At 41.7% G+C, this 23,909-nt stretch overlaps 1 protein-coding gene across 3 annotated transcripts in view; it reads right to left on the bottom strand.

Moving 5' to 3' along the window:
* Positions 1-23,448, bottom strand: part of ATXN7L1 (ataxin 7 like 1) — a 131,689-nt gene extending 108,241 nt beyond the window's left edge. The window contains exons 1-2 of one of the 3 annotated variants that reach the window (XM_052789847.1): positions 23,171-23,448; positions 22,554-22,622 (exon numbers count right to left, since the gene is read on the bottom strand). In XM_052789847.1, the coding sequence (XP_052645807.1) occupies positions 22,554-22,622; positions 23,171-23,285 (184 nt within the window). In that variant the 5' untranslated portion in view covers positions 23,286-23,448. The remainder of the gene's footprint in view (positions 1-22,553; positions 22,623-23,170) is intronic. The other 2 variants (XM_052789848.1, XM_052789849.1) reach the window with 2 other exon arrangements.
* Between the last annotated feature and the right edge of the window lie 461 nt (positions 23,449-23,909).

Below are 23,909 nucleotides of genomic sequence, written 5' to 3'. Positions count from 1 at the left end.
GAAAAACAAAAAAGAGATCTTTTTTCTTCCTGACTGTATCATCCTAAACTCTTCATAAACACAAATCAGAACTTGCTAATTACAATTCTACTTCTTTATCACTTAAGTGGAAGCAGTTTCCGTTTCATGCACCAGCTGAATTTTACAGCTAACACTATCAAAGTCATCAGCTATTAAATTCAACAACAATACACTAACAATTTCAATGGAAAACATGGGTATAACTAAGATCCAACCCTGGATTAAAAAAATCTTAGCCTATAACTGCATGTACGTGAAGTGGGAAGATTTAGTTTCATCTAAGAGTTATATTTTACAGCAAGAAGAGTTATATTTTACAGCAAGAATAATGCTGCAACTACCTACCACTTACAGTTCAGAAGCTGGCCATTTGGCCATTCACAATTAATTTATTTCAGTTCAGTATCACAAGGGTAGCTACCACAAATTAACAGATGACAACTCCCCATGTCATAGAAAGGAAAAAAAAGGGGGGGGGGGGGCAGGGGGAGCAATCATGAAAAAGAAATTATAATAGAATAAAAATCACTAGTAATCATTCATGCCCAGTTAATTATCAAAATATGCCCCAATTCTTATTTTAATAACATACTCATAGCTAGCTCACAATCACTGTTTACATTCCAAGATAATTTACAAGTGCTTTACAACTGCATGTTTCAATAACCTTACAAGGACTTTTATTCCTCTGTGGAATCAGAGCATTACAAAATGTCAAACTTGTTGCAAAACCGCTGATGAAATTGTGAATAAAATCATCTCTGCTAAATTCCACCAAAAAGATACACTATACAAAAAAGAATTAAAGCATTCCTCCCACATGAATATTTACTCTTTGCAAAAAAATATTTTAAAATTTATTTAAATAATACCGGACTATTTTTTCCAGTTCTATTGTCAACTGTTATTGCATACACTGGAATTGTATTTCACTTTATTAAAGTTACAGAACAAACATACCTGGGCCTAAACTTACATTTTAATGACTGGATTACTATATTATCATCATGACACCTGCATACAAGGATGTAAGGATCTCCTTAAGTGACGTGCACTGATTTGACTGCGTAGCTTTCAATTACATTCAGAAGACTTCTAGATTTTACAACCTCCAAACATAAATGAAAAAGAAGTGTCCTCATTTTCAAAAGTCAGTATTCTGAACTTTTAAGAAAGATTTTGGAGATGTAAGGTGAGCATGATCATTCATAATGGGAGCTATCCCGCTGTTAATGAAATCTTTGCCCCCTATTTTGCCATGCAGAGTGCTGAACACACATACCAAAGGAACTGTAAGCCACCAGTAGCCCAGACACCATCAAAACTCAGGACACTCTAAGAAAACAAAAACTTAATCATTTACCAGACTTCTTGATTCCTTCAAACAGATTCTGGCAATTTGCAATCTCCCAGAGTATTCCCATTAGGCATTTCTGAAACACTTACACATAAAGCAAATTAAGCAAGAGGGCACGCTACTAGCCAGGACGCATTCTCTGCAACTTCAGAAGAACTCTACTACAGTGTGAAATCCCCCCCTGCTCCTCTACCCTATCCTTCTTCTCCAGGGTAATTTCCTCTCACCTCTAGCCCTCTGTGCCCTTTCACCTGCCCAAACCCCTCTAATTAAAAACAAACCTATGGCAGAAAATGCCAAGAGCAACTCAAAACCAGGTAAAAGAAGGTATCACATACAACAGCAAGTTCCTTGCTGCAAATGTCTCTCTGAATGAACCAACTCCATAGGAGCACTCTGAGTCAATTTGCTCTCATAAAAAGAAAATAATGAACTGATACCTGCTAAAGTAAAGGAAAGCCTCCTTCAAGCTACAGAATATGTACAGGAGCCTGAAACTGCTACTCTGTCAGCTGCTTGGATATAAGCACAAATTCTGAGGAAAAAACCCCCACAATTCAAAGCTATTTGAGGCTTCAATACATGGTTAGTAGAGTGCAGTCCACAGATATTCTGTAAGTAATACAGACCTGTGTAAATAATACATTCCAAGGCAAGGTTTGCCAGTGATGTCTGGACAGAGACCTGGATTTTGCTACCTAACTTTGTTTGACTGCAAGTACAGCAAAATTTTAAACACAACAAAAGAAAACAAAACAAAACAAAAAAGTCCAACTATTTTGATGACAAAATCACTTCCGTAAAATAGCCCAATAAGACTGGCACTTTCTGGAGAGATAGAGAAAAGCAGTTTTTCTCTCCTCAAACACAGGAGGAATTAAAACTTAACTTGCCAGCAGCAGTGTAAAGCCATGGCTAGTCTCAGTCTCCAAGTTCCCTCATAGGTACCTGGTCTTCCATTACTCTGCTCTTCATAAAAATATCAATGGTTACTCAAAGTGAGGCAAAGGGGGACATAGCCTCTGTAGAGGTGCAACTAGCTATACTGTGTAAATAACAAGATATAGGTCTTTGTGGAATGTTGTTGAAAATGTGCCATGTGCTGCAACTACATGCAACAGTATTTTTTTTTTTTTTTTACTCACCTCAGCCTCATACAATCTCCAAATGAAGGTGCGGCTAACAAAAGCACTCTAGCAACACAACTGCAGATTTATCTTATATGCTTGGAGCAAGTCACTTGGCCTCTCCATGTTTCTGTTTCTCCATCTGTGACACTTCAAAGAAAGCTTGAGAGGCTTAGTTTATTAAGCAGCCTGCCAAGTCCTTTAGACAAGTGTGTTACTAAAGCATTAAAACCATGTTCACTGGTTCTGAAAGGGTAAACCGTTAGTCAAACCAAAATAAAACCAACAATAGCCTTAAAAGAAGGCTACACTTTTTAAATGCAGAAGTATCATGTTTACCTTATTTTCCTTTACAGAAAAAGAATCTCCAGACTTCAGATATTTTATTACAGTAAGACATCAGAGATCTGACTTTCTTCTGAACCCCCTTTCCCTCCATTTACTGTTACACTCCTGAAAGAGTGATAAGCAGAGAGAAACAAACCAGTAACACCAAATGAGTGACATGTGTCCAGCCAGACTCACTGTCCCCAGGCCACAGGGGAAGACCTCTACACACCAAGGCCTGTCAGCAATCTTTAACTGACAGCTGATGTCAACTACAGGTTGCCTGATGAGGGCAGAAAACAGTCTGGATGCTAATACAGACAAGGGCAAACTGTTCCCAACACCTGCAAAAGACAATATATTAGATACTGGCAGTGAACACTAAGCACTAGACTTCTTTCAAAGCAGTATCCATGTGGAAGTTTTGTATCCATACAAACCCAAGGTTCAGGCTTTTGTTCTTTTGTAAATGTTGCTTTTGCTGCAGTATCACTGAGACAATTCTCACAAAGCCATTCCTAGCAAGAGAAAGAGTCCACCTAAAATACTGACAATGGACAAGGATCATCTAAAAATACCAGCTATATAACACAGACACATATTGACCAACTCCCAAACACTAGTTCCACTTAGGAGTATATACTTTCTATAGTTAAAACCAGTTGCTACACAGATGAAACAAAATAAAAACTCAAAAGAGAGACTGATAAATAAGAGTACCAATTTCTTATAATTTTTCAAAGTATTAAAACTTGAATAGCCAAATAAGACAAATATTCTCCAACATATCACAGATTAAAAACAGATTTCATTCAGGCAAAAGACCTCCAGCACACTGTATAAAAGTTGAAACATCAGATGAGGGGAACGTAACTGATGCCTTGAAAGACAGTCATTTTGAATCACCAGATACTTAAGAAAAATCTTGGAACCCAAAAGCAAACATGATTACAGAGAATTTTCTAAATATACATGTATACGCACAAACATATATATTTAGGATATCTGCCTGTAGATTTTCAGCATATAAATATGGTAATGCTGCAGTGCCACCCTTCATCTTGTTCTTGCTAACCTTTTTGTGTGCTTTATATCTTTTTCAGACTGCAAATGTGTATCTGTACTACGCTTTGCTGCTAGTTCATCCAGCACACATAAAAGATGGCCTGATGTAACTGTCAGGATTGTGCACTAGCTCTCTGAATCCTTAAGCTCCCACATCAGCACGAAGTATTTCAGTCCCACACTTCCAAGTCCACACTGCAGAGCCTACCCTGCCTAGAGCATCCTGAAGGGTCACTGTAGTAAAAGTAACACTTTTTCCTCCTGACAGGTCAGTGTGGCTCTCTCTCAGCAAGTGACCAGCAGTAAAGAAAGTAGAGTTTCAGTTCAATCAGTCACACAGAAATGGAAGTACTCCTCTCCTGGAGCTGGCATCTGACCTATGTGCTGTATCAAGTACATACAGTTTAGCAAGAGCTAATGGGCTTCTTCACACTGCTGCCAATCAGGACACGAACTCTTCTGCTGTGAGTGACTGCTGTCATTTGTCTCCTGCAGAAGCACACCTTGACATTTTGGTAAGGGGAGTTGGGAAGAGAGGAAGGGCTTCTTTGTAATCAATAGGCATTAGATAGAAATACATGGTTCAAGATGCCTTTTGATGGGCAGGACACTGACGTAAAAAGCCAAGGAAATACTCAGAATGGTCTGGTGCCACCACGGTGCCTCATACAGCATGAGGTTCTGAAGCTCTGCAGCTTGTTTCTCCTGAAGGAAGCACAACTTTTGGAAGATGACGGTCCTGATCCATTTAGACTTTGAAACTGTGGCATGACAATCTAGAGCATGATTTTTTTCAATATGTACCTTGTTCCTGTAGAAAGCAAATGAGAAATAAGAACTTCGGTGCTGTTAACTTCCAGCTTGAGTAACAGCTATGAGGAACACTACCTCACAGGAAGGTGAAGGCTTGAGCTTTCTACAGTACAATGGATTTTCCATACATTTTAACAATCTTTATCTGACAGCAATAGTGAGATACACAGCCCATCAAACCACTACCTTGGCTGGTCACACTGTGCAGGTAAAATAACTTTATCTGACTGCTTCCTCCAGGTTTAAAGGAATCTGTCCCTGCTGCAGGGTATCAGTCATCTTCTTGAACTCCTGCTTCCAGATTAGAAATTACCCTTTGTAGAGCTTTACGTCAAAGTAGATATCATCTTTTGTTGTGGTATTTGCCATAGTCTCAAATATAATCTACCTGAATGCAGGTATGGATTAAATGATGCCGGGAAGGTTAAGTAGACCAGTCATCTTGATCTTAGCATGACTGTTAGTATTCTGCAGAGAATATTGGCCTAACAGCAGATCCTGGCTTAATGCAACATTTGTGAAATCGTGGACAGAGGGATCTACATAGTGAGGGGACTATGACAGGGACACCCAGTCCAAACATTCAGTCCAGCTCAGTACACAAGTAACATACTAAAGGCAACTCAAGAGTGTAAACTTCTAAATATTTTGTAACTACTCAGCGATGAACTGATGGATCAGATACCTGTCAAGCTGTGCTACCTTGTCACAGGCAGCAACAAGGAACTGAGGAAGATTCAGATTCCCTGGACCTTTAGGACCCCCTCATGGTACTACTACAAGGTAGCACAGGACATGTGTGACCCTGTACATTCCCAACCAGAAACAGCCTGAGCTTGCGCACAGAGAATTCACATGGCTCTAGAACAGAACACACACCGACGCACATTTGGAGCAAACCTCATCTTCCAATTTACAGTTTGTTTTAGCCTTTCCAATTGCAGGAAAACAAACAAACAAAAACAACCCCATTTATTCTGCAGTCTTGAAATTCTTTAGTTTTTGTTGGGTGTGTAAGCCCAAAACCCTAACATTTCATAAAAAGAAATCCAATACTGCATATTTTCTTTTTTAGAACCTCAATTCATGCTGCCTTCTTTTACAAGTTTTTGGAGGCAGCAATATTGGTAAGAGGATGAGGGAGGAGAATTTATAAACTTGAGATGCAGCACATTTGTTTTCCACTTATTTTGTATAGAGTGCTTACAAGAGTTACAGGACCACCAACACTGGGGAAACCACTGGAACTGTGTCTTCACTGAAAGTAGGTTAGGTGCTTCCTTTAAGCCCACATACACAACACCTCTCATCTAAGTTGAGAGGTACCTTATATCAGCATTGACTAGCCTTGCTGTGGTCATAACCAAGAGAAAAGGTGACACTTTCACTCAGACTGGTGATGATTTTACAACACAGAGGCAATACTGAATGATTCAAGTGCTAATGTCCTTCAAAAGATTCTTTTGCAAAACCAGGACAAAAAGAGTTCTCACACAATTCATTAGAAATTACAGAGCCTCTTACTTTACCACAAATATTGACCTGCTACGTCCTCATAAATCCACGGACAAGAAGGTAGCACCAGGAAAAACATGTTAACAAAGGTTGCTTTGCTTTGCAAAGTAAAGCCAATGGTGGCATTTGGGCCCAGCTGTCAGTTACATGAACTTACAGTGAGAAGGCACAAACTATCTGCAACGCTTCTGAGAAGGCTAACAATTATATTGGTAAATGATTAAGTTATGCTTAGAATTAATGACTGGAGGGATATATGTGGGTTTGATTACCAGGAAAATATAAAGGGAGAATGGAAAGCGTTAATTCCTCTTTTACCTGCTATTAAGGGATGGTGCCTTCTCACCCATCCCGCTAGAAAGCTGCCTTTCTGCTTTGATCACCTCATCTTTCACATGAACTTCTTTTTAAACAAAAGAAGCATTTAAAATGTATGAAATTTTAGGGAGGAGAGGAACTGTATTGAGTTTGTGCGGTGGAGGGGGCCGCAGGGGTGGCTCCTGTGAGAAGCTGCTGGAAGCTTCCCCGGCTCCGAGTCGGAGCCGCCTCTGGCCCAGGCCGAGCCCGTCAGCGACGGCGGTATCGCCTCTGGGAGAGCGGATTTCAGAGGGGGAACCTGCAGCGAGTAGGGGATTGGGATGGGAGAGGAACCCCTCTGCAGGTACCGAGGTCAGAGAGGAAGGAGGGCAGGAGGGGCTGCCCCCGCAGCCCGTGGGGAGACCAGACGGCAGGCTGTCCCCCCCCAGCCCACGGAGGGGAGCGGGGGAGCAGATGCCCACCGGCAGCCCAGGGAGAGAGGAGCCCACGCCGGAGCAGGGGGATGGATGCCCCCCAAGATGGCCGCGACTCTGTGGGGAAGCCCGCGCTGGGGCAGTCTGTGACTGAAGGTCGGCCCGCGGGAAGGACCCGCGCCAGGGAAGTTTGTGAGGAACTGCAGCCCGTGGGAAGGAGTCACACTGGAGAAGTTCATGGAGGACTGTCTCCCGTGGGAGGGACCCCACAGTGGAGCAGGGGAGGAGCGAGGAGTCCTCCCCCTGAGGAGGAAGGAGCGGCAGAAACAAGGTCTGGCGAGATGACCCCAACCCCCATTCCCCGTCCCACTGTGCCGCTCTGGGGGAGGAGGGAGAGAAAATTGGGAGTGGAGTTGAGCCTGGGAAGGAGGGAGAGGTGGGGGAAGGTGTTTTAAGGTTTGGTTTTACTTCTTATTATCCTGTTCTGATTTGATTGGTAACAAATTAAAATTATTTTGGTTTTTAACCTAAGTTGAGTCTATTTTTTGCCCATGACCATAACTGGTGAGTGATCCCTCCCTGTCCTTGTCTCGACCCACAAGCTTTTCGTTATATTTTCTCCTCCCCATCCCAGTGGGGCAGGGGAGCGAGCGAGCAGCCGCGTGGTGTTTTCTTGCCAGCTGGGCTTAAACCATGACAGAAATTAAGAACAAAAATCTTCCTTATGATCTGTACTGAAATTCTATGTTAAAACAGGCCATAGAATTTCATCACATTTTTCTAGCTGCAAACACAAGCTTTCTGGCTGCCTAAAGCACCAGGTGCCTCCTGGGAAAGCACCAGGGCCTTACACGAGGATTTTGTGCAACAGAGTCTACTACATCCCTTAATAAGCTGTTCCTATTTAATTGTATCATTAGAAAACTGTACCTTATTTCTAGTCTGAACTGATCTAGCTTCAGCTTTCAGCCATGAGAATCCCCTTAATCTAGCTGACAAAGAACCATCTAACTGTCAGATACCTTCACCCTGTCTAAGTACTTATAGACTTATCAGGTAGCCTCTACTGTCTGTTGATAAATAGATTGAGCTTCTTAAATCTTCCATTCTAAAGCTGATTATCCAGACCTCAAATTAATGTAGATCTTTTCTGAACTCCTTCCAGTTCTTCCAACACCTGATTGCACATCAGAACTGGGATACAGTATTTCAGTAAACCTGTATAAAAAGCAGTAGTATTCACCTCCCTCCTACTCTCCCAGTCATGCACTTTCAGCCCTCTTCAAGACTGCTTTGCACAGGGAGTAATACTTCAATTAATCAACCCTCTAAGGTAATTCTTCCATCCCTACTTATATTCTAGATAGAAATTCTTCCTAACAACAAATTCAGAATGGACAATGACCAAATTTACTTCCGTTTGTTATAAAGAAAAATATATATGCTTTTTTTTTAACCCCAACTGCATAAGCTTTATGTATGATGGAATGTATGAATTCAGTGCCTGTATTTTACAAGTGAAAAACTGCAGAGAAAAAGATTATGTTGCAATCATGTAATAGTTACCCAATTTAAAGCTACCTCTTTAAACTACTATTTCATTCAATAAACTCACCACTCCCAGCCTATTTTGCACTATGGTGTTTGGATGCTCACTTGTATATTCACCTCGAGGTGCTGGGTGGCCACAGCAGATTTTATTTTCAGCAAAATCCAGTGGGCACAACGAAAGATTGCTTCAGGCTAGAGGCAGTATTCTACCAGACAAAAGGCAGAGCTGCAGGCTAGTCATGGAGGATTTGCTAATGTTGTAAATCTACCCATGTAGTGAAAATTAATTGCCAGTTATAATCTATGATTATTACTGTATCACTAGCTAGTTTCCCTTCCTATCTTGGATGAAAAAAGAACCCAAGTAAAATCATGAAATATCTAGGATAAGCATTTCCACAAACGGGGAAAAAAAGCAAACTGACAAAAAAAAAAATCAGAATAGAGATTGTAAGATCATATGCGATCATATCTGGTAAAGTATACATGGTCTTCGCTGGCAGAGCAGGTGCAGAAAAGAAGATGATGCTAGTGATGTCTGCACAGGAAAGGGGCAAGCAATCTAGCTTTTGGAGCACTAACATAAAATTCTACTTTCAAGTAATTTTAAAACAATAGAAAAGCACCATACTAGTCTTTGTGGTGACTTGCTAAAATATAGTGAAGTACTGTGGTTTTTTGGTACAAGAACTGGCCTATTCTCATAAGCTTGGTTTGGGTAACTGTTCTTTGATAGAACGATTAACCCCAACAATGTATTTTGAAAGATGGCAGTCTTTGATCAGTGCTTAATTTTAATGACCAAAATTTGGTGCCAATGGGAGTATCACCTTTTGGAAGCCAGTAAACAGAGTGCTAGTCAGTAAAGCCTGCCATGACCTCTCACAGGCAAAGGTAACAAGCTTTGATATTTTGCCTTTTTTTTGGTAAACAAATACATTCTATGTACCTGTATTCTCTTTGTAATCTAGAAACAAGGTATTGCTCCTTTCCTTTCCAAATCATTATGCAATAACATATTTCAGTGAGGACTGGATTACACCCTGTCAGTACACAGCAGGCTTTCAGCCTTCTTTCATTTAATTCCAGCGCAGGTAGGATTAGGCTTTCAGCAGCAGCCATATTTGTGTTCAGAGATGCCCCTGCCCCCTTTCAGTGACAAATGGATTAATTTCTGCACATAGCTGGTAGAACACTTTGGGCCTTTTTCCAATGAAAGGTGATCTATAAACATTATCAGTAGTCAACTTGTTTATTCTCATGATTTCTTCCCATTCACTCCCTCTGCCGTTCCTCACACTGATAGGTGGGCTGTATGCATGAATCACATTTCATACCCTTCCTCTGGATATACACACACCGCCTTGATTATTACTCAAAGCAGCTTTAATACATGATTTTGAACACAGGGAAAGTCTCTCTCTCACAACCTCATAGTACTAAAATGAACAAGCTTTTAAAAGCACTTGTTCTACGTATTTTTTTCATAGCATTCTATGCTTGCACATGGTATGTCAGAAATCTGCCATGAAAAGCCCACATTCAAGGGGTTCTCCTGAAATAAATTCAAACTTCAGAGGCATTTGGACACAACAGACTCACTCTAAGGTGGAAAGTCCATAAAAAGAGTCAAAGCTGCTTAGAATTTCCCATGTCATTTATCCTCTGATCCTGTAATAGACAAACAAATGGGCGTAAAAGAACTAATACAGAAGGAGTATGAAAGAATGACAAATGTTATTGCACACACAGTGTTTCTCTTCACTTTTTGCCTAGTATCAAAACTAGGGCACCATTCAAGAGAACGGATGAGGTTGAAGCCTAACAAGAAAGGGAATGTTTAAGTATTTGGAGAACACAGGGCATGTTTAGGGAACAGAGTTAAGGAAGATTAAGATTTATCTTCCAATATTTATGTTATTTTTGTCGTTTGGCAATTACAATTAGTTTCTCTTTCCAGCTCCAAGACAGTAAGACAGTATTAACAAAACAGGGAGAGTTTATTTTTTACAAATAAACTGCTTTCACTAGAAATCTGTTCTGTACATTACTTTCCTGTGTGCTATACTATCAGCTTTGATGCCTCCTTCCTCCACATCAATAATTATCCTCTACCTCCTTCAAATTCCTCCTTAAAATAGCTGCTTGCATGAAATTCTTTGACATTCATAGACTGATTTTTGTCTTCACAACATACACTGCTTATGGCTTTGTCTGATCTGCATTGTAAGCTCTCTGAAATATAGACCATATCTTACTGTTTTTTAAAGCTACCACTTTTATACGTTACATCATTTGAACATTACACATCTCTAGAACCTTCCCAAATATATACTTAATAACAAGAAATTAAAAAAAAAAACAACCCCAAAACCAACCACAAAACCTCATATTCAGGATAAATTCACACTTCCAGGAAAGCAATAAAGGTTTGCAATAGCTTTGATATGCCAAAGAGCTTGGAAAACAAACAGTCAGAATAGTGACAAGTATCTTGAAAAGCTGGAAACAATAATAAATGCTGCAAAATAAAACTTGTAGCATTCCCTCCTTCAGTGATACAATCAAGAATATTTTTTTCTGATGAACAAGAAACCCCAAAATATGTAAAGCTGCACTACCTCTTTCAAAATCTAAATACCTACAAGACTTGGTAACTTTCACACCCAGTGTGTTGTGAATTATGAGAGTAGCTGAACAAAACTTACACCAAGCACAGAATGTACAAAGACTCTATTAAAAGCGCTATACACACAGCTCACCATAATTTCAAGAGCTGAAACATTTTTTCTCCCATTTCTCCTTATATTTTTCCATTGCCATGCATTCAGTTTCTTAGTATATTTGCCCAATGTTCTCCAAGTCTTCTAAAAAGCCAAAAATAAAACAAAAGCATGAATACAGGTTAGAAGCACAAACCCTCATGATATTGCACAAAAAGCCCTGAGAGACCCTGAAGAGAAAATCTGAAGACTTTTTTTTGTTTTCTTTTTTTCTCAGTAACTCTGCAAGACAGTATGTATAAGCTGTTGGGATGACTGAACATTGATAACATACAGGGACAGGCAGAAAGTTGCTTGAGAAAGGCAAGGTAATGGATAAAACCTTCCAAGTCAAAGGATCAGCTCAATCCTCTGTGCGTGAGTGAACAACTCTTTCCTGCAGCATTCTCCTCTTCCCGTCTCTTTCCTTCCACAGATGTTTACATCTACTAAAGAGACGTTAAAATCTGATATTAACTTCTTAAACACTGAGCCTGCATCATGAATAACAGCCATTCCATGTAACACCTCAAAAATCATTAAGTCCTGCCTTCTCAGAAAAAAAAAAAAAAAGGCTGTATCATAAAGCATGCCTGCCTGTAGCACGTAGACAGCAACAAGCTTGCTTTGCCCTGCAAGACAAGCAAAAGCCATACAACCATGTTTACTGCAGCACTGCGCCCAAGCTCTGATGATACACCCTGCGCACTATGACATTAGCCAGGGCCCAGTACATGATAATGTAATCCTATGCCCTTGTCTCAGCTCTGGAAGCAGGAAGCACAAGTCAGTATCAGTATGTGATAGATCATGTAGACGTATTATCTACTTATGATGCACTGCAAAGAACAGAACTACTGAGCAAGAAACCAGCAAGCAAACTACTTTCATGTCCATCACGTGATGTGATCGATATGACCAGTCACCAAAGCATGGAAGCATTCTGCTTTGAGCCATGGTCTACACACTCTTCTCCCTCCTTGGAGACAAGGCAATATTCTCTGGATTTCTCCAAAATGCTGCTGCTCTTTAAGGCTTTGAACTTTCTCAAAGGCACGTTATGGATTCAAGCATAGGGCTGTCAGATAGCACAAACTGCCATCAGTCTTCTCTCCAGTCATCTCCAAAAGAAACTTTCATCTGTGAACCTGACTCAAAGGCTGACCTGGCATATACTGAATGGCATCAATTTCCTCTCTCAGGACTGCTCATTACTCCCACCCCATTATTTCTGATACCCAGGACTCCACCCTCTTTCACACTGACACAATATTTTTTGCCCTTTTTGTTTCCACCCTTGATGTTTTTTTGCTTTTCCTTCCCACAACTAGGTCCAACTCCACCAATCCTGAACCCATGCTCATCTTAACTATCCATTTCCTTCGCTTTATTCTTGCCTGTCATAGAATTTGCAGTAGAAAAGGAAACCAGTCTGGAAATGAGGTTATTGCACGTTTTCTCTCTCTCTCCTGATGCTTAGTAAGCTGTACCATTCCTCCAGTTGAGCTGAACCCACACCTGCAATTTCAGCCTTTTTTCCTCCTACTTTTGACTCACTCCTCAAACCTCTTCTCTTGTATCCATTTCTTTCTCCACAATAGAATGCAAATATTTATTCCAAGAGAATGCCAGAAAACATAATAATAATTTCACGTTCTCCCTTCCCACTCTCTTTCTCTTCCTTACAGCTCTCCCTTCTTCCTCGTACCATAGATACGAAACACATCTGTCCCACTCTCCACTTGCCTTACTCACATCACCCCATACCTCACATCTCCTTTCTCCTCTTGCTCTGACAGAACAGTGGGACAGCCAGTCTTTCCTATGTTTGGAAATCTACTTCCGACCCCGTGCTTCTCTACACTACTTCTCTTTCTATCCTTTCACCTCTAAGCTCACTATGAACTGTTTGATAACAAATTACACTTTTGTCTCTAACTTCATCCTGAACTCCCTTCAGCTGTCTCTTGCACTACACTGAAACTATTTTCACTAAAAGGTCTAAAAACCTTTTACTATTGCAATGTCAAAATAAGTTAATAATTTCCATCCTCCATAACCCTTGTGCATTCTTCATAAAAATTAAATACATTTCTCTTTTTGAAGCATTCATTCTCCTTTTCTGACTTCCCTGACTCTACCCTCTCCTGCTTCCCTTCCTCTCTGTACCAACCCCTTCACAGATCACTGGGAGGCTCCTTTGTCTTCTAGTAGGGCTCCACTGAGCTACATCTTTTGCCCCTTCCCTTATGTCTGGGAATTTCATCCACAAATTCAGCTCCTAAGGAGGAGACAGGTCTCAAATAGAGTAGATTTATGTCTAAACAAAAAAACCTCAGTCTATCTTTCTGACACCTCTTGTCACTGAGTAGCTGTCAGCTTCAGCTCAATACAGCTAGAACAGAACTTAGATCTCACCTCTCCCACCCTCTTTTCTCCACCTCCTCTCTTGATCACTGTGGACAGCATTATCATCTTGCCCATCATTCAGATATGAAATACTATGTCATCTTTGACAATGACTTCTCTCTTGATCCGTTCATTCAGGCTACGTCTAAATCTAAACGAATCTTCCTGTCTTGCATCCTTAGGACAAAGTCTTGTCTAAACATCTTCAGAGCTAAAGGTTTGCCTGGGCCTTCACCTCACATTAGTTACTAAAATTTTCTTCTTTTTTGTCTTGACAAACATTATCCTGCTTGTTCACACTGTTCCAAAAGTTCTTTCTTCTATATTGTCATACTGATCTACCATTATTCTCTCTGCATCCTTCTATGCACAATTCTCCATTCCAACTTTAAACACTGGAAACAACTCATCTTTGCTTTCAAGGCTCCTCTGTCTTACCTGCACTATACTGTCCACATCCTACTTGCTGTCACACCATTTGCTCACATTTCTAGTTGGCCCATGAAGTCAGTATCCATTTACTAAGCTTTTGACAACCAGTCTGTATTTTCATTCAGGCCAGCTTCCACACTTGAGTAAGGATACCTTCCAAGCTCTTGCAAAACTACTTCACTGCCCTCTGAACATCACCTTAAAGCTTTCCTTGCCACGGTTTTAAGAAAGCCACTTTAGTTTAGGCTAAAGCCTACCACCTATCCTGTTGAGCAACTAAGTGCTTTTGTTTGTCAATATCAAAACTCCTGCTTTGTCATATATTAAAAAATTATTTCTCTGCAGCACAACGATTTCACAACACGCACATGCACACACCCTTCCTCCCTGAGCTGGTACCCTGCACAGCAGCATCTAGTCTCTGATGGGGCTGCTAGGCATTAAGATCATGCAAATAATAATACTGCCTCCTTAATCATGGCAGTAACAGATGAATTACTTATATTCATCCAGATCATTGTTCTCTGACTGTCTCCATCAGCAGCCCCAAACAGACAAGGTTTTGGCTCTGTCAGTAGTTGCTATGGTGGCATGGGTCCAACAAACTTTTCAGATTTAAATCATCAGTAGCATCCTGTCTCAATGAGACATAACTAAGAGCATCTTAAAAAATAACTGGATATGCTAACTACCACCTGATAATCTATCTAATCTGAACAATCACAAGTGGTCAGCCCAAAGGCCACCTGAGGACAGAATACTTATCAGAAATTCAAAGATGAACACACATGATGATTTACAGCTCTGTAAACCTCTGCTTCCATTCTGACAATTTCAGCTCAGAAAAACAACAAGGTGAAGTCACCTTATTCTGCCACTGGAGAGGTCCAGTCCCATCCTGTTTTGTCTTGCTAGAGAAGACACTTTTGATCCAACAAACTTGTCAACAACTATTACTTGTATGATGTTAGCAGTCCAAATATAACTTCAAATTCCCAGTCTCTGCCCACCTCCTACATCTAGCCCCCTGCAGTAGGAAAAGGAAAAGAATGACTGAACAGAAAACATCAAACACTGTATATTAGAAAAAAATTAAAACAAACAAAGAGCACAGAAAAGATCACCACAGAGAATCAAACCCCATGAACTCTTGCCCTCTGCCAGTCATTCTTACATCTTGATGTTACTTCATCAGTCATCCTTCTGTCTCTTCTGCTGAACACCTGCTCCAAGGGAACGGAAAGGGAAGCAAGCCTAAACCCCTTGTGTACTGTGCACAGCTCTGTCACAATACAACTGCTTCCGTTTTACAGATGATTCAGGAGGGGCCTGAGGATTAAGTGAAACTGCACTAGACGTACATTGGTACCAGAAGTTGTGCAGAACCTAGAACTTTTGTCTTCAAGTTCTTTGCTGCTTCTGGCTGATGCTCTTTCTGATCTGGGAAAACTCCACTTGTTTTTTGCCAAACATCACACGTTTTATAAATACATGCACACATAGAAACCAGAAAGCAGGAAGACCAAATAATTCCAAATTCTAACTGCTGTCAAGAATACAGACAAATAGGAAGATGTGTTGGGCTTAAGGGCTATATGATTAATATAACTTAGTAAAATATGAAAGGAAATTGCTGAATAATAAACACAACATTTCAGAAGTAAGGAAGACATCTCTGCTTCTATTGAGTACAAGGCCAAGAGCAATCAGAAAGCCTACTCCTCTAGCAACTTCAGCGGCCTTCAAGTATAACTTTTAATAAGCCATACAACAAGTTATGACAAACCCACTCCCTTAAAATCATCAACATTCAACCACAGAAAGGGACAAAAAAAAGAAAAAGAGAGAAATGATGCATGCAATAGTTGGTTTTCCTCTGCCCCACATCGGTCTTAAATAACTGTGCTGGATTCCATCTCCAGTTCGAGTCAGCTTAGACAGCTGCACAGCACTACGTTAAAAAATTGGATCAGTTTACCCACATAGCATCTTTCTTTCTCATCCAGCAAGAGTACCATCAAAGACTTCTTGTTATAGACTTGCTGAGACACCTGTGTCACCCTTACTGCGTCACAACAGCAATCGCCACAAGTTTTTTGGCATATAAATCACCTAAACACACTAGCTTCACCTGGCATCCTGCACCATTAACTCCTGAATCAGCTTTTTCAAGGACTAGCTGAAGAACTTCTGCACCAAGTTGAACTTGGAAGACAGAAAGATTCAGTAACTTAATCCATGACCATATAAACTGAAAATCTTTCTTGCTAGTTATTCCAAAATTACTCTTAATAACTAGTTGTCATGGCACTCACGTAACCTTATGGTGGAGTTAACTCTTTAAGAAATGCTCATATTGATATACTATTTTTGCTGAAGGTGATCTTTCTTAGTAATGCATGCAGTGTTATAAATCTAAACTAGGAGCACCAGAAACTTACGCTTTCTGCCTACAGGACTCCTGTGATCCACACAAAATGTGATTTGAAACATATTTTCTACAGGATTTTCCACTGCTTCCATCTCATATACCTCAGCCTTGGTTAAACAGCTAACATTTTTTGCCCCAAAGGTAAAACAGAACCTGATAATGACCTAATTTTTAATTAACTAGAATAAAAGGCCCATGTCAAGGAAATTACTCCATTTCACAGTGGAAATGGTTCAACTCTTGTATAGTCTTTTTTTTATACATGGAAAACTGTATTTCATCTATAAACTATTAACCACAAGCAGTGGCAGATCAACAAGAAAACACACACGTGTTTTTCGATCTCAGTCAAAATTAGATACAAGTCATTTCACTTTCTGCAGTGACAACAGGGCTTGGGGTACACTCTAGTATACGCATCATTTCCCTCTTTCTCAAGTCTGGTTATAAATTACAGCAAGTAGAAGGAATGCCAGGATACACATCTTTAGTGACAGTGCAGTCAGTTGACAGAAAATCACACATGGTTTCCCCGCCCAGCGATCGAAAGAGGTACCTTAAACTACAGGAGAATAACTGTTGCACAAATACTGGGAGAAATATCACCTGAACTCCATCAAGATATGTGCCACCTAACAAACCCAGAATTTTTAAAGAAGTCATTTATAACACAACAGGTTTAGATACATATTGAATAACATCAAAATCCTGATTCAAAACACAGAATGTCTGATCAGAGAACCTTACCATTATGCCACTCTTTTTATCCAGTGTGAGGGCTGACAAACAAAACCATAGGTTTCAGAAAACAACTGTGTAACTATGAGGATAAACTACAATTCTGACTACATTTCTGGGCACTATCATACATAATGTTTCATTCTTCCTCTGTCACCATTCCTTGAGACACTTTAAATGAGGTGACAGCCACAACCAAGATCCACGCCACCCCCGTGCAGAAGCTGTCCACGGGGGGGGGTGGGGGGTGGGGTGGAAATAATATTGGAGTCAGACATCATATACTGAACTGATCAGGCATTTAAACACCAGAATGCACACCAGAATTCAATTCCACTGTCATTTCTCATCCTAAAGAAAACCCCCATGGGGACCTTCGCTCACTGTTCTTATTCCCAGCATAAAGATAAGAATGGTAAGAAAAAGTTTCCTTTGACAACAGCCACAGTTTTTTACCCTGCCAATTCTCAGTTCTTTCACTCATCAAGCTCCACCTGAATATTACATCTGTTTAAGAACCAGTATCTCTGGAAGACCTTATTAAGCTTATAGGGAAGAGAAAGAAAATTAAACAACATTCAGCCCTCTCTTTTGCCCACTGCAAAACCAAACCCCAAACCAACTGCAAATTAACCAGCTAAGGTGGTCTAAATTCAATAACCTCACCTCCTTCTTTTGGGGTATGTGTTTAAAATTTTGTTATAATTTTCTTTCCCTCTCAGCCCGTTCCAACATTCCCTACCACCACAAAAAGGTAAAAGATGAAGGCGGCTACGAAAAACAAGAATGTTTTATTCTTAGGTTTTTGTTTGATATGTTTTTAAAGGAGACAAACAGCATCATTGGCAAACCACTAGTAAACAACAAAATAAATAATAATTAAAAAAAAAAAAAAAGATCAACTCCAATCCCTGTGCTTACATTAACCAGCTGGTTTTGTCTTGTCTTCTTTCACAATCTCCTCATAAATAATTTTGGTTCTCTTCCTCTTGCTTTTCATAATGTAGAATGTTGTATGCTACATCCTTTTTTTCCTATACAAGTGCTCCCTACCATCGCCCAACCTCCTTAACTTCTTATTTTTCCATAAGAATGATAAAATCAAGATAATATTCTGAAAAATAAGAAAATACCAAAAGTAAAACTAATCAGTATCCCTTTAATTTTGTTCTGATGTTGCGAAAGGATTTACCAAAAAGCTTTCCATCAGATATTTATGTGGGAAGACAAAATAGAAAAAATATATTGTAAACAACTACCCAATAGATCTAAAACTCCAGTTTGCATGTGTAATCATCAAGTAAAACAGTCAAGTTTGGGGCTGAGCAATAATAATAGAAAATCTGTAATTTTAACACAACATCAGAAAAACAGAACAGAATTTTTTACATAACATCCTTAACGTTAAACAATGAGTCAGTATGGTTAGTGAAAAGATTATCTAAGACAAAACACACACATTATCAGACTGAAACCTCAATAATACAAACCCACTGAACTGAGAAACTGAAGTTGACTATGACACCAAGTACCCAGATATAGATCTAAATCCCACAGGTCATATTTAACCCTGCTGTAGTTCACGAAGATACACAGGATATATTTTGCTCCTTTACAGCCTGTGCCTACCTAGAAATACTCACAGAACTTAATGCTTGCACATTTACTAAACTGGTATTAATAAGAGTTCTGTACGTAAAACCAAAAAAATGACATCCTTCTATTATTTTCTTAAATACTGTATAAAGTAAAACATACGCCTCCAAAATTAATCTAAAATCAGTTAGAGGTTATGACTGATAATAAAAGATCACTGCATCTATCTCAGGCATACAGTTACTGTGACTTTTTACAGGACACAAATTATCAAACCAATATAGACTCCTTTTACTATGCATGCTAACTACAAGAAAATCTTCAATTCTTCATATACGCCATTCAACTTTTAAAAATTCAATATAAATTCTAAATGCTGCTCCAATTCTGATAAACCCTCTTTTAGCTAAGCCGGTTGGTTGGTAGTGATTTGTCAGATAAGTTACACAATACTGTTTCTGTTCCCTGATTAGATAAGTTGGGTTTTTTTCTGGCCCAAACATTTATGCATAAAATTTTTCACTTTCTGTGAACACCTGCAACTTTGTAACGCCCTCTCCACAAATCTACATGCCAGTAAAAGTCAACCATGGACATACTGTATTTGCTAAAGGAAAACATAAAAGTGAGTATTAGCATGCAAAAGGCAATTCCATCTACAAAACTGAACAAACCTTCAGGAAATTTCTCTCCTTCTGTGCTGCCTACATAGACACAGAATAAAGGAAAGCAGCAAGCAATATTTCTTCATCTTTACTTCTGCCCTAAAGATGGGGCACATGGCCTCGGCGCATCTCTTGCATTACGGAAATGAACAGCATAGCCAGACTGCAACCCCTTTGCCCAGGGATGTGCTAAGTAGCATCAACCACTTTGGCAGCAGAGATTTGGCAGTGTTTCTCCCCACTACCACTGGGGAATGCTGCCTCCCAGGTCCCTGCCTGGGTCAAGAGGAGGAGGAAGAGAGCCCATCACTCTGAACACATATAGTACACAACCAGAAAGGAAGCAACGATGCAGGGATGAAGCTAGCTGGAAGCACTTTTTGACATCTGACATAATTTTTTCTACAAAACCAAGAGAAACACCTTGTCGTGATCTGGAGGACACCATCGTCTTCCCACGCCTTCCCCCCACCATGTTTTCCACACACAGTTTCACTAGTCTAAAAAGGCTCCTTGCTTAACTGCTTACAAGGGAATGGCCACATAAACCTGGTCACATCGACTAAAGTTGGCAAAACGCAGACAAATATTACAAAAAGTAAATGTGGTGAGATCAGATTTATCTTTATCTAGCAGGACATGATACTTAAAGTCTTGTCTGTCCATCATTCCCCAGTTACCTTATACAAGTAAAGTCTGATTTTTCTAAGACACCGCTTATGATCTCCTGGCACCACAAATGCCATAAGGCAGCCTGCTCAAATAGGTAAGATTGCAAAGAAAAATGAGTTGGGTTTGGGATTAAGACCTACCACGACCATGACCCTTTGTCTATGAACAGAGCAGACAAAAAAAGTCATCACGTCACGCAACAGACATGTGCAAGATCAAAATAAATGCACAAGCATTTCTGCAAGTATAGGAGCGATGTTTTCTGCAGACCAATCTAACTCTTCAAATTTTTCCCCACATTTATTGATAAGGATAGTGAGGCTTAAGGAAGATTTACAGAGGGTGTTCAGACACACAGATGGGTGTGGTGAAAACACCTGTATTAACAGACTGCTTAAGAGAATACAGTAGAAATATTTCAACACATACTAATTTATTCAAACTTCATGAAAGTTCTTTCTAAGTGATCCAAAGCAAGTTACTACTTGGAAGTGATAAAATTCCTAAAGCTTTTTATTTTCTAAATATAACAGTCAGTTTTGTTTTTTTAAACTGTATTACAATGCAAGTACTATAAAAGCTAATAAGTGCTTCACACCTGTCACTATCATAACATCAGCAATGACATTATACTTTGTTTGGAAATAATTTTTCTGGATAGTGAGTTTAAATAGAGCTCCTTTGATGGAGTCTCTAACCCCCCAAGAAACAAACAATGACAGACTAGAGCTGATAATCTAAACTGACTCGTTCTAGGAAACAATTTGCATATTATGTATGACTAAGGAGTAGGGATGTGCTTTGAACTTTATGTCTCAAATAAGCTTATAATAAGAATTTGTGTTCAAGGACTTCTAGGTGCAAAAAATTTTATCTCAACAAACTGAACTCCTTATGAAGGCCAAGCTCCAGTAGCACGATTTTTGTTTGATTACTTTTGAATCAAATGTATGCTCAACATTACTGATAGACACACAAACTGTTTGAGCCTTGAACCTTTTACCTATAAATATACTACATGAAAATCCCAGTTCTGCCTCTAACTTATTTTTGGGCTCACAAAATAGAGAGGTTCAGGCACCTAATAATCAAGACAGGAACACAATCAAGGTTGGCATCGCTATAAAGGTCTTTCAAAAGGGAGGTTTTATGGTATTTTAAATAATTTTATTTAATGTGTTCTCCATGTAATTTTATAGTTTATCACACAAGTCTACATTACTGATTAATTCATTCTTTCTTCAAGAGCTTGTTTAGAAAACACAAGATTCCTTTAAGGTGCCAAGACGCTCAAAATTGAACGCACGTGTAATGAAAACTATAATATAACAAGAAACTTAACATCATTTCAGAATATATATGATGACATTACAGGTAACAGCGGGATTTCTCTCAGCATCAGTAAGTCACACCGAAGTTTCACTATGATGGGATCATTCATTATGAACTGACTTCACAAGACATGTTTCTCATGGCAGAAGGGTTGTATATGTATACCGCTTTCTTAACAGAACAGAAACAAACAGAAAGCTATATGAAAATACGTCTCAAACCATTTCACTAGTTGCATTAGGTGTTACCCCAGCATGACGTTAAGGACACACGTCACAAACGAAATGTGTAAATTTGATTTGCCTACGCTCACCACTGAAGTTTCTCCTCCCGCAACTGACAGAACTGTGTCAGACATGGCATATTAGCAAATACCATTAGCCTGGAATTTGCCTGTTCATACTTATGGTACCAGAAAACCTTATGGCCAAAATGACCTATTATATTTTGTTTTGCATAATATGCGTGGCTTAGCCTCACGTTAATATTAGATGTTGGCCCCTCAGCTGACTGCAAGTCACGCTCAGCAGTGAGAATAAAAGAATAAAACGTGACTTGAGCTAAAGCGAATGAACTCAAAGATCATAACAGACCATTTCTCTCCGCGAGTGAAAATGTTTTTCCACTACTGTCGCTAATGATAATATAACGTTTAAAGTCGATGCACGGGTTTATATGCTTATCTTCACAGAGAAGAAAGTGAAACACTGCACCAAGGGACGGGGTCCTTGAAAAAAATCCAATATGGCCACTGATGCGTAGTTGTCTTTTGACTTAAAATTGCCTTATCTTTTACCAAGTCTGTCAGTCGCACGCATACACCTGTTATCCTCGTACTTCAGGAGAAGCTGACACAGCGACAGTCACCTGCGCGTATCCAACCCCGTAACATTCTTCACGGCAGAGAGATCCATATGCTATTAGACTACCCTGTCAAGGCCAAACCACAGTCACCCACAGCCACCAAGAGACAGACAGGTAGAGAGGTGTGCCAGCACTATCCACTTACCTTCTTTATTAAGCCTCATAACCTCCCTGCTTTTTCCACCCTCCTTTCCAGTCTCTTCTAGATCTACACCTGCAGAAGAGAAGCAGAGTCAGGAAGCGCCGAGGGCCCAGAGGTGTGCATTTATTGTTTGGCGGGGGGAGGAGGAGAGGTGAGGAGGTGAGCAGTGTTTCTATTTGCGACAGCAAAAGCACAATGGTCGGAGCATCTGCCAGGGAGCGGAACCGCCGGGCCCCCCGCGGCAGCACGCTCCGGCCCCCCCCCCCGCAGCATCCTCCGGCCCCTCCGCGCCGCGCATCCTCCCCCTCGCCCCCTTCCCCCACCGCGGCGCCGGCCCAGCGGCGGAGCCCGCGCCGCGGGGCAGCGGCACGGCACGGCACGGCACAGCGCGGCGTGCGCCAGCGCCTCCCGCACACATGGCACCGGGGGCTCGGCGCGTCAGCTGAGCGCCCGGGGGGGCGGCACCTCCCGCCGCGCGGCGCGGCCCCGGGGAGGGCGGAGGGGGGGGGGGGGGGGCGGCCCGGCCCGGCCGGGCCCCCGGCCCCCGGCCCCGCCGCCGTTGCGTGCGCTCCGGGGGAGGGGAGCGGCGTGCCGAGCCGCGGGCCGGTCCCTGCCCTTACTGTGCGGGGGGGCGGCGCCGTGCGCGTGCGGGGGGGCGGCCTCCCGCACCCAGGCGGCCCAGGGCTGGCCCAGGAACGCCTCGGGACTGGGCACGGGCCGCTCCAGGGCCGCCATGGCGCCGCGCCTGCTCCTGCCTCCTTGTTGCTTTTCCCGTTTCCTTCGGCGGCGGCGGCGGCGAGCGAGCGAGCGAGACACGGGATTCGAGAACGCCGCACGTCATCCTCGGGACGTTCCGCCGCCCACACGGGGGTAGTGTCAGCCCCTGCTCCCTATCAGATCGGGCTCCCCGCCGCCCAGCGCGCATGCCCGCGCCCCCCGCGCCTGCGCGCCGCGCCCCGCGACGCCGCCGGCAGCCGGGCCTGCCGCCCGCCCCGAGGGGGGTGCCGGACCCGCGCTGCCCTTCCGCGCCCCAGCGCAGCGTCGCTGCCCGGCCCGGCGCGGCCCGGCGGAGCCGCCGCCTCGCCTCGCCGAGGGGAGCGGGGCCGGCGGCCGAAGAGCCTCGCCGGGAAGGCAGCCGCTGGCGTTGCGCGCCGCGGGGTTGCGCGCCCCGCGTCTCGCCGCGCCCCGCAGTAAGTCCCTGGGACGCGCTTTCGGTAGTTGCGGCACGGCCCCCGCGGCCCGGAAAGGGCCCCGAATTGCGGTGCCGGGGCTCCCCCCAGCCCCCGACTTCTTCCAGCTTCGCTCCTGTGGATCACCTATAACCACAACCACAGCCATTTTGTTGTCCAAATACTACCT

This window comes from Harpia harpyja, chromosome 6, assembly GCF_026419915.1.
Source record: "Harpia harpyja isolate bHarHar1 chromosome 6, bHarHar1 primary haplotype, whole genome shotgun sequence".
Taxonomy (NCBI): domain Eukaryota; kingdom Metazoa; phylum Chordata; class Aves; order Accipitriformes; family Accipitridae; genus Harpia; species Harpia harpyja.
Note: the sequence above shows the minus strand (reverse complement) of the source record. Positions and strands in the feature narration are given on the sequence as shown.